At 48.1% G+C, this 11,572-nt stretch overlaps 1 protein-coding gene across 3 annotated transcripts; it reads right to left on the bottom strand.

Annotated features, from left to right (window-relative positions):
• Nucleotides 1-3,978: 3,978 nt before the first annotated feature.
• Nucleotides 3,979-8,968, bottom strand: C1QB (complement C1q B chain). 3 transcript variants are annotated; one of them, XM_029578870.1, is made up of 3 exons: nt 8,816-8,968; nt 6,703-6,896; nt 3,979-5,297 (listed from the first exon to the last, which is right to left on the bottom strand). In XM_029578870.1, the coding sequence occupies exons 1-3, from the start codon at nt 8,824-8,826 to the stop codon at nt 4,729-4,731; spliced, it is 774 nt and encodes a 257-aa protein (XP_029434730.1). In that variant the 5' UTR covers nt 8,827-8,968; the 3' UTR covers nt 3,979-4,728. The 3 variants fall into 3 exon arrangements, with proteins under 3 accessions (XP_029434730.1, XP_029434733.1, XP_029434732.1); XM_029578873.1 differs by lacking the exon at nt 8,816-8,968 and adding an exon at nt 8,788-8,808; XM_029578872.1 differs by lacking the exon at nt 8,816-8,968 and adding an exon at nt 8,253-8,363.
• Between the last annotated feature and the right edge of the window lie 2,604 nt (nt 8,969-11,572).

Raw genomic sequence — 11,572 nt, 5'->3', positions numbered from 1 at the left:
AGCTTGCCTTCAGCACAGCCTTGCAGAGGCAATTAAACCCCCATCAATATAGAGAAATGACAGCTTTCAGGTCTGTAACCCACTAAAGACTTTTTGATCCGTGACTTGGGAGATATGAATCCTGAGCTCTGCAGAGCTAAAATATATATATATTATATATATATATATGCACATTCAGACAGTGCAAAACACCGCAGGCAGCAACGTATACACAGAGGTCTTCACTATTCTTCCACCCTTAAAAAAGCTTTGGCAGGTACTTTATGCAGACCTGGGATGTTGGAAGAGGAGAGGTGGGGGTGTGGCCGGGCTTGGCCAGGGGTTTGCAGCCCTGCAGTGCAGGTGTCAGTCCAGTGATGGGGCCAGGAGGAAGTTTCTGTTTTCTTGTTCCTTGCAGGACCAGAGGCCAGGACAGACTTTCAGGAAGCGGTCCCCAGGATTTAGAGCATTAATACACAGCCCCCAGCCCCCCCTGTTTTATACCGATTTCTGAATCAGGGACACCTGGTGATGAGGGCTGGGACGATGGGGGGAGGGGGGGGGGGAGAGCTGACTGTTGCCCGTCCTGGATTCCGCCTTAGGTGTACTCATCCCAGATCAAATGCGTGCCTCTCTTCCAAGTCATCTGCACCTGGGTTTGCTCGCTTGTACTTTCTCCAGCTGGCATGCGCCTTGCCAGCCCTGTGCTTGGAGCATTGTGGATGAGCTGGCTCAGATGTGCCCAGCTGTCCGAGGATACAGCTGTTGGGGAAGGGTTTCCTCCGCTGCCACCTTTTGGAAGCCATCACCGCAATCGGAGCCCCTCACTCCAACCCCCTCTCCCCCCCGGCACAGTTTCACAAGTCAGCTTGTGATCGGCTGGGTCACAGAGGATCGGATTCACCTTGAGCTGCATTTGATGAGAGCTCTTTGAATCCTGCATTATTTGGATCAGATTAAACCTCTGGGGGGGGGGGTTTCAATCTAATTCAAAGCAGCCCCCCCTTTCTGAAGGCCTGGCCAGACTGCTCAGACTAAGAGCTGACAACCATTAATAGGGATTGGGGGTGGGATCAGATGGTCAGTTTTGTGCCAGTAAAAGGCAATGCCTCCCATAAGAGGTGCAGGATCACTAGGGTCACTAACCCATCAGGAATATCCCGGATTTGCTGGCAATTAAAGGTCAGCCTGCGAACAGCTGGGAGGGAACTCTGAAGAGAGAATAGGAATGAGTGAATCTGCTTTATCCGGTCATCAGCTTCTCCTTAATGTCAGATATTCTTGGAGTCTTTAGTAGTCCGGACAGTGACTATAGTGTCAAGCTTTAAGGAGAAACACAACAAGAGCAGAGACCCCCATTTATAAGAGACTGAATGATAAAGAAGCCGCCGGATTTACCAAAGGGTTGGCCTCATTCTGTGTCTATGGAAAAAAATCTTTGCACATCTGGCCCTTAGTCACTCATTTTGTAAATGAATGCACTTTGGATGTTGTCATTTATTTGTCTTGTAGTTTGTTTATTTTAAAGAATGGAACAGATTTAACTCATTCTCTCTCTCTCTCTCACTCACACAAACACACACACACACACACACACACACACACCAGCCAATAATTTGTATTAAAAAGGATAGGAAGCCTTTTTAAAAATAAGAGTTACCTTATTACTGGTGATTTTTTTTTCAGTATCACTTCAGTAATATGGGTTACAGTTTCATGATCCAGACCCAGACACACACACACGGGTATTTGCTTTCTACCAGAGGGAATGGCACATAAGCTGTTCTCCCATGAATGACATTAAAAAGCCGTCCGTAAAATCCCTCATACCGTGTGATGCCACCTCCAGGAATAGGATCAGCCACAGCTGGCAGCCCCCAGCATGGCACACTGCTGGCTCATTAGAGCCATGGGGGGAGGGGGCTGACAGCTGTCACAGCTGTAAAGTTCTAGCCAAGACACTCCTCCTCTCTCCTCTCCCAAAACAGGCTTCCAAGAAACGGTGCCGATGACAGAGGCGAGGTCTGCTGGGAGCTGAGGCAGTCCCTAACCCAACATCTCTACTGCTTTCCTTGGTGTGCACTGCCCCCTTCTGCCGGGCACCGGGATAGCACGGACCTGCCAGGTGTGCTTCCAGGAAGCTCAGCCATATCTTCTTGTGCTAATCATCATTCAGCATACACACCCCCCTAATGATAGTTTACAGATGATATCCCCCTCAGCGTTTGGCATTCGGATACCAGCTTTCTGATTCCCGAAAATGCCCAGACGAGTTTTGAAGTCCCCTGGGAGCGTGCATGCGGTCAGCTCAGGGATGCATGGCATAGCAAGTAATGTATGATTGCATTATCTGTCCGCAGAGACCTGCTGGATCCTGCAGCAGACGTAATGGTAAAACAAACAAAAAAACCAATTCGAAGTTTCCAGCTCTCAATACTCCCTTCAGCAAATGTGACAGTTGTGATTAAATTAAAGAAAAGATATGTCTATGTGTACAATGTTCTATTGTAGATTGAGAATTGGTTAAAAGAAACAGAGAGTAGGACCCGGCTAAATGATCAATTTTCTTATTGAAGAAAAATGGCTAGTGGCCCAGGGATCTGTACTGGGACCGCTGCTGTTTAACACATTATTACATGACTTAGAGATGGGAATAACGAATGAAATGGTCACATTTGATGATGATACAAAATTATTCAAAATTGTTGAATCACAAGAGGACCTTGTGAGACTGGGGGACTGGGCATGCAAATGGCATTTAATGTGGACAGGTGCAAAGTGATGCACATAGGGATGAGGAACCCAAACAGCTGCATGATGCAAGGTTCCACATTGACAGTCACCTCCCAGGAAAACAAAATCTAGGTGTCATCATGGATAAATCGTTGAAATCCTCTTTGGCCAAGAAAGTAAATAGAATGCTCGGGATTATTAGGAAAAGAATGGAGAACAAAACAGAGAATATCATAATGCCCCTGTATTGCTATGTATGGTGCGACCTCATCTTGAGTGCTGTGTTCAGTTCTGGTCACTGCATCTCAAAAAAGATGCAGCAGAATTAGAAAAGGTACGGAGAAGGGCAACCAAAATGATAAAGGGGACGGAATGGTAGACTAAAGAGGTAGGATTCTTCAGCTTGGAGAAGAGATGGCTGAAGGGAGATTTAATAGAGGTCTATAAAATAATGAGTGGATTGGAATGATAAATGTGAATTGGTTGTTTACTCTTTCAAAAAGTAGAAAGACTAGGGGTCATGCAACAAAATTACTAGGTGATACATTTAAGACAAATAGGAGAAAATATTTTTTTACTCAACACAATTAAATTCTGGAATTCATTTCCGGAGGATGTGGAAAAGCTGTTAGTGTAGATGGATTTAAAAAAAGATTTGAACAAGTTCCTGGAAGAAAAATCCATAAACCATTACTAAGGTCAACCAGCAACACTACTACAATTAATATCCCCACCCTGTGGACTTTTTTTTTTCCTGAGCACCAATACCAGGAGGGGAACAACTTCAGCTGAATGCAAGCCGGCATAGGACTGAGTGAGTCTTTGTTTGCTCTGCTCTCCGGCCCCGCAGTGATTCAGACCCTGAATCAGTCTCACCCCGGCTCATTAACAGCTGCACTTCCTCCCCTCCCAGAGATGGGGGGGGGGGCCCTCAGGATTGGCCCCAATTGTGAATATAAAAGTCCCCTAGGTGGGTGGGTGGGGGAAGGTTAGGAAACGTCTCTGATAGCTGTGGTGCAGGGTGAAATGCAGCATGGGAAGCTGCAGGGCAGCCCTTGCTTTCTCCTGCAATCACCATCGCTCCCCGGGCTGGCAGAAATGCTGCTGCGGGTACCGGTGTTTGAGAAATACCGAGAGCCGGGCAGCATTCTTGCCACACTGCTCTGCAGCTCTCCCTAGTGGTCAGTATAGAGCAACATTCTGCATACACATCAACAACTGGAAAACCTGCAGAGGTGTACCGGAGGCTCAAACAACAACAAAAAATGACTTATGTTAATTCTTTTATTCTATGACTTGGTGAGGGGGGGGGGGGGGTTTACAATTGATTTTATTCCACTCAACAATAAAATAAAAGAATGAACACACAAAGGTACAGACCGGTTTGTGGTTTCTGACATCAGTGAGAGTAGGGTAAGTAGCGCATTATGCACCACATCCCTATCTATGCCTACACTTGCCTTTGTAACTAAGTGTTGGGTCTTGCATTCGTGTCTCTCAGGATCTGGAAAATCCAGAAGGGACATTGCTTGGATCTCATGGTATCTTCGTTAGCATGGGAGCAGTCCCGAATATTCCACACAGCCTGCCCTACACAGAGTGACATTATTCCCACTCTTTTCCCCGTGACAGGGCTGCATGATCCCTAAAACCGCTAAATTAATTAATTACAGGAGGCCCTAAAGGGGGTAATAGTCTCTCTATCAGTTCTTCTTCACCAATGGTGTTTCCACGCATTGGGCCATTGCAAGTGCCTCCATCTTTGGTGGGTCTAGGGCTGCAAGTCAGCCATCGTGGCGACAGAGCTGCGGTGCGGTCACGAGAGAGGGATTTGGAGAGATCACTTAAGCACACGGAAAGCAGCGTGGCCTTGCCCGCCGGCGAAGAGCAGCGTTACCCGGTGCGCAGAGGGGGGGGGGGGGGGGGAGGCGCAACGAGGGAGGGCGTCGGGGCTGCGCGGACGACGTGGGCGCCTCCCGGGAGAACCGGAGGTTAAGGCAGGCGAGGAAGGGAAGCTTAAGGGTCCGGGAAGAGCAGGAAGCCAGAGAAGATGCTGTCGGCCCCCTCGACTCCCACGATGTGATTCTTGTCTGTTGGCTCCAACCACACGGCCTCGTCGGCGGTCAGGTGGAGCACCACCCCTCCGGTGGTGGTCTGGAAGATGTTGTAGACGTAGTCGCAGAAGGTCACGACCTTTTCTCCCCTCCCGGCGCCCTTCATGATGTTCAGGCACAGGTTGCCCTTGGAGGTGGCGTGGTAGGTGAAGTAATACAGGCCGGGAATCTTGCATTTGAACTTTGCGCTCCTTTGATCGTAGTGCCCATTCTCGTTGGTGATGAGCCGATCAAACCGCACCGGCTGCTCCTTTCTTGGCAGGGCCTGGCCGACCTTGGCCATGGAGAAGGCAGACTTAAGGGTGGTTTTGTAGTCCCCGGATTCACCTTTGGCACCCTTCGCTCCCGTAGGCCCTGCGGGTCCAGGTGGACCTTGTGGGCCCTTTGGTCCAACTTTGCCAGGGTGCCCGTGGCTTCCCTGGTCTCCCTTTTCCCCTAGTTCTTCCAGATCTTCAGGCTGCCCGGGAGGACCTGGTTACAAAGTCAAAAGACAAAGTGGAAAAATTATTCAAGGTGCAGTCTGGAGAAAAGAATAGGAGTAAGGCGGCTCCCCTGAATCTGGGAGAGAGGTGAGTGCCACCAGGGGGAAACGGGTCAGACCCCGACGTGATCTATCAGTATTTTATGATCTACCAATATTTCAGCTGCTTATCGGGATTACGAGGTTCCTGGCTAGGGTAAACCTTACCTCATTATTTGCTTAACAATGCAGTAAGCTTCAGATAAATATCTGTATTGTGACTTTGAATCAGATATATTAATCAGTGATGTTCCCATAGACACAAAATGGGAAAATACCCTTTGGAACATCTGTCTCTGTCATGTAGGATTGCTAACCTTTTTCAAAGTCTACACTTCGTCCTTCATTTACACAGCTTCTAGAGGTCCAATGCATGAAATACACCTGAACCTCCAGCTCGCCTTCTATTCCCCTTCCCCATCCTTTCTTCTCCACCCCCAGCTCATTTGCCCCACTCCATGTCCAGCTTTTTAGGCCTTCATCAACCAAGCACAACCTCTGATTTTCCCACTTGTCTACTCTAAGGGACCATATCACCTCCGGAGCAGGAAGAACATGGAAGCTGCCTCCTCTCGTGCAAAATGGTCCTACCGCTCTCCTCCCTGCTCTGGGACTACCGCTCTCCTCCTGCTCTGGGACTACCGCTCTCCTCCCTGCTCTCCTCCTGCTCTGGGACTACCGCTCTCCTCCCTGCTCTCCTCCCTGCTCTCCTCCTGCTCTGGGACTACCGCTCTCCTCCCTGCTCTCCTCCTGCTCTGGGACTACCGCTCTCCTCCCAGGGTTCGAGTCTGCTCTGGGACTACAAGACCTGCTTCTCTTTTAGTCACAGGGAACAAGCGTGGCCACCCAATTTCACACGCAATGCAAGATCATTTTACAGATTCTGTTTTGTACACAAGTGTGCAGGTGACCTCGCAGATCGAGCTGCTTGCAGTCAAGATGCCCGGGGTCAGGTTTTAAGATTTGGGCAAACACAGAATGCAAAGACCCCTTCTGCTGGCACAGTGTTAAAATGGCTCCTCTTCTGTGCCGGGATTTGCTTTCCTACAGCTTCAGGAAGAAGAGCAAATGCACAGAAAAATGATACCAGGAAAAACTTGTGCAAAGAAATCACTGTGCAGCTTTTGCTCAAAAGCCCCAAAACGTAAGAATTGGGCAAAGGTTCTGCAATACTTTTGCTTATACTTTTCCAGAACACTTTTTTCCTTTTAAATTTTATCCATTACAAACACTGCAGGAAATTAAAATCCTTAGGCAAAAGGTGCACTGTTAGAAAATAGTACAAGCATGCTGTCTTGTAGGGGTTTTGCACTGTGGTCGAGTGATCACTCTCCCCCCGCTCCTGTTTTCCCTTACCTATGTCTCCCTTGGCTCCGTTACTTCCATCTTTGCCGTCTCTGCCGGGTGCTCCCGGGCTTCCTGGGATACCCGGGATGGCTGCAGAACTGCCGCAGCTCTGGGCACTGGCGAGTGTGACCTGAGCCAGCAGGATGAGCACCAGGCCTGCTGTCATCTTCCTGCCTTCAAACATCTTCCTGGCCAGGCGGCAACTGTGCAATTGAAAGGAACAGGTTAAGGGGACCCCAGACCAGCCGGGGGAGAGCGGTGCCACATGGTCTCACACAAGAAAGCCCTCGTTCTTCCCAGCTGAAGATTTTGCATTTTCTCCAATTCCACCCACCACGTTGGATCTGGTAGAAAAAAATCACTTGTGCTAAAACTGGGAATGTAGAAGTCTGTCGTCCCCCCGTCTCGCCTCAGTTCACTAGCAGAAGGATGTTGTGGTCAGTTTTCTTTAAGGGGATTCATATTAAAGAAACAAATAAGTGAGGAAACTGACCCCCAAGAGGAGTAAACCAATGTTTCTGGGTTGGTACTCAGAGACCACGGTTCCCCTGAAATTAACCAGAAGGGTGCCAGCAGGTTGGTGGTGGTCAGGTACTGTCCAGCAAGGTCACAGGGGGGTTAAGTATGGGAATTTGTAGCCTCATCTGTCCAGGACGGTAGAGAACCAAAGGGGAAGGCAACAAATATCGATCTGATTAAAAAGCGACAATCTAGGAGTGATCAAGCTTCTATGATTGATAGCTGGGCTATGTATCCTTAGCAATGACCAGGCAGAGCGGAGGGGCCAATCCATCAGTCCTATGTGTGTTACTGTCATGAAGGCTGAGGCAATCCTAACCCTAATCCTGGCCCATACATCAACCTTAACCCTAATCTCAGCCCTTCCTCAAACCCTAGCCCAGGTTTAGTAAGACTGCGCGTCTTTTCAGAATGGCATGGAATAAAGTTGCCTGAACATTTCACGATGGATGAAGATCAAGGTGGGGAAACTCGACTTTCTGCCACTCCGACTCACTCAGTGACACGAACAGTGCGGCATTGACCCGGGCTTTCTCTGTAAATGTCCCTTGCCGAGGGAGCTCTCCTCGTGCACTGGAAGCAAGGGACGGGGAACCCAGGATGGAGAGAGGTTCCGACTGAGACAGCTCTGCCCCCCCCCCCCCCCCCCCGGACGTCGGGCATCACCCTGACAGCCTCTCCTCCTCTCTTCCTTACCTAGGCTGGCCAAGAACATTGCATTTCGGATGGCGAGATTAAGAAGCCATGAGGGGAACACATTAATAGAAGGCAAGTCCCTAAATGGTCGCCCTAACATTAGCTTTCTAACTTCCATCCTAGCACCCACGCTCCTAAATCATCGCCTTCAACACGTGGGCATTCATCGTTTGCTTTCAAATGCTCATCCTCTTTAATTCTCTAATTTAGGAGAAGGACACCCGTGAGCTGGAGCTGGAAATTCAGAATTATTTAAATTCAGTGTTATTCCAAAATTTAAAAGAAAAAAAAATTACAAAAGACCGTTCAAGAAAAACAGACTCACCCCCCCCCCCCCCCAATACCGAAAAGTACAGACTCAATCCACAGAGACAGGAATGGGCAAAAGCAGGGGGCCGAATGCAAGCAGAAGGCTGCAGGTCAGGTTTCTTGCAAAGCCCCGGAACTCGCGCGAGGCTTGGATGCCCTGCAACCTCCTTCGGGCGAGGAGAGCACGCGGGCGAGCAAGGCTCGTGCACTGCTTCTTAAGGGTCGCCCTCGCGGGGGGATGATCCCACGTCCAGGACCCGTCCCACATAAGGCAACCCAGCAGCCCGTGGAGAAAGTGCCAGAACCTGGCACCGAGAAGCCAGTGCCACCCCAAGGGGGCAAGAATGGAGCCAGCATCTAAGGGTGGAACGGACTAGTAATTCATTGTCTGCTGAAATAATATGTCCCTGTCTCTCTGGCTGTGCAGCATTAAGAACATAAGAATATAAGAACATGCCATACTGGGTCAGACCAAGGGTCCATCAAGCCCAGCATCCTGTTTCCAACAGTGGCCAATCCAGGCCATAAGAACCTGGCAATTACCCAAAAACTAAGTCTATTCCATGTTACCATTGCTAATGGCAGCGCCGATTCTTACCTCGTTAGCATCCTGAAGCCGACGGCCCGATAAATACCAGAGCTGGAATCACACAGCTGCCTACAGTACTGAAAATCCCTCCTTACACAACCGGGGAAGGGCGATGGAGGGGTCAGAAGAGAAAGGGAAGTTAGCACAGATGGAGAGAACACGCCAGTTAGCTAAAAAAGCAGATTTCAGGCCTGTTGTTTCGGCATACAGGCAGTTTCAGATCCCCCTTTTTTTTTCTGTAAACCCCTCAATCTGGATTTGCCAACAAGGTCAAGGGATGAGGTTTTTATGTTTTGCAAATCTCAGCAACTGGTAAAAAGGACCCACTGTTCAATCCATATTTCTGACACTGTTTGCTCAGTTGTGGGTAGAGTACTTAATTGCATAAGCATGTGCATGCTTTTAAGCCAACATAATATTTATTCTCTTTTCTAGTTCTATGGGATGAATGCGGTGCTATACAACGATGAGAAATATTCAGATGTAATAAGTCCCTGTTCTAAAGAGTTTACAATCTAAGTGGGTACCTAAAGCAATGGGAGATAAAGTGACTTACCCAAAGTCACAAGGGAGTGGCACTGGGAGAAACAGGATTTGAACGCTGCCTTTCCCAGCTCACAAGCCATTGCTCTAACCACTAGGCTGCTTTCCTCCCATAGAAAATAATCTGGATATTTGGTGGTTTGTAGTGAGGATACAGGACTGTTGTGTGGCGGTTGGATGGAGGGCAGTGAGGACATGGGACAGTATTGGGTATTTGGTGGTTGGATGGTTTGCCATGAGGACACAGGATAATGCTGGTTGGTTGGTGGCTGGATGGTATGTGGTGATTATATGGGACAGTGTTGGATGCATGGAGGTTAGATGGTGTACAGTGAGGACACAGGATAGTGCTGGGTATTTTGTGGTTGGATGGTTTGCAGTGAGATTGCAAGATAGTGCTAGGTGTTTGTCGGTTGGATGGTTTATTGAATTACACAGAACAGTGTTTGGTATTTGGCGGTTGGATGGTTTATCGGATTACACAGGACAGTGCTAGGTGTTTGGCGGTTGGATGGTTTATCGGATTACACAGGACAGTGCTAGGTGTTTGGCGGTTGGATGGTTTATCGGATTACACAGGACAGTGTTGGGTGGTTGGTGGTTGGATGGTTTATTGAATTACACAGAACAGTGTTTGGTATTTGGCGGTTGGATGGTTTATCGGATTACACAGGACAGTGCTAGGTGTTTGGCGGTTGGATGGTTTATCGGATTACACAGGACAGTGTTGGGTGGTTGGTGGTTGGATGGTTTATCGGATTACACAGGACAGTGCTAGGTGTTTGGCGGTTGGATGGTTTATCGGATTACACAGGACAGTGTTTGGTATTTGGCGGTTGGATGGTTTATCTGATTACACAGGACAGTGTTGGGTGGTTGGTGGTTGGATGGTTTATTGAATTACACAGAACAGTGTTTGGTATTTGGCGGTTGGATGGTTTATCGGATTACACAGGACAGTGCTAGGTGTTTGGCGGTTGGATGGTTTATCGGATTACACAGGACAGTGTTGGGTGGTTGGTGGTTGGATGGTTTATCGGATTACACAGGACAGTGCTAGGTGTTTTGCGGTTGGATGGTTTATCGGATTACACAGGACAGTGTTGGGTGTTTGGTGATTGGATGGTTTATCGGATTACACAGGACACTGCTAGGTGTTTGGCGGTTGGATGGTTTATCAGGAGTACACAGGACAGTGTTAGGAGGTTGGTGGTTGGATGGTTTATCAGGAGTACACAGGACAGTGCTGGGTGTTTGAGGGTTGGATGGTTTATCGGATTACACAGGACAGTACTGGGTGGTTGGTGGTTGGATAGTATGTGGTAAGGACACATGATGGTGTTGTGTTTTTGGTGGTTTGATAGCTGTAGTGAGGACCCTGGACAGTGCTGGGTGTTTGGTGGTTAAGTGGTGGGCAGTGAGGACAGGGGACATCACTGGATGTCTGGTAATTCAAGGTGGGTTTCTCCTTTATAAATTCCTTAATTTTTTTATTTTCTTTGATTTATTTGTCCCTGAGGCTTACCTTCTTCCAAGAAACCTTTAGCTTCTGGGAGGTTTCCTGTTTGCTCATTATTTGCAGCAAACATTAACTTCCAGGGCCCACATTTACTTTGCAAACAAAGGAAAGTCATAAAAGAGAATTTTGTAATTGGGATAATGCTGGATATTCTCTCTGCAATAATGTTGTTTCTGACTTTCCGCTTCTAGTGCAAAGAGATTTTATCTTTTTGTTGTCCCTCACTTTGTCATGGCAATATTGACCTCAATTTTCCAGATTTTATCTTAAATATGTATGGTTTTGACTTCTTATTATAATGGGGTTGAGTTCAGAGATAGACCCATGTGCATGGTTTGCATGGGGGTAGGGAGCTTCAGGTGTGTCCCACCCTGGACTGAGACACGTAATAATCGTTTTCCATATCTACCTCCAATCTACTCCCCTTTCCAATATGATCCTGGGAGTTCGTTTATTTGGTGGGGTGGAGAAGGGAGAGTGGGAGGACAGGTGCATATTGTCTATTAGGATTGTAATACAAGGCCACGTTTTTTCTGGTGCAGTGCAGCCCCCAGCTGATTTTTGGAATGGATAAGCTGAAACATAGGTGCACACAAACACACTGCCCTCCTTCGAGCTACTGAAAAGAACTGATTTTGTGAAGAGTTATTTTTTAGCTGTAAATAAGAGTTCACTTGCCACTGTTGGGTGCAACACAGTTTGGA

This window comes from Rhinatrema bivittatum, chromosome 15 (assembly GCF_901001135.1).
Source record: "Rhinatrema bivittatum chromosome 15, aRhiBiv1.1, whole genome shotgun sequence".
Taxonomy (NCBI): Eukaryota; Metazoa; Chordata; class Amphibia; order Gymnophiona; family Rhinatrematidae; genus Rhinatrema; species Rhinatrema bivittatum.
This window is presented reverse-complemented; position numbering and strand designations above follow the sequence as displayed.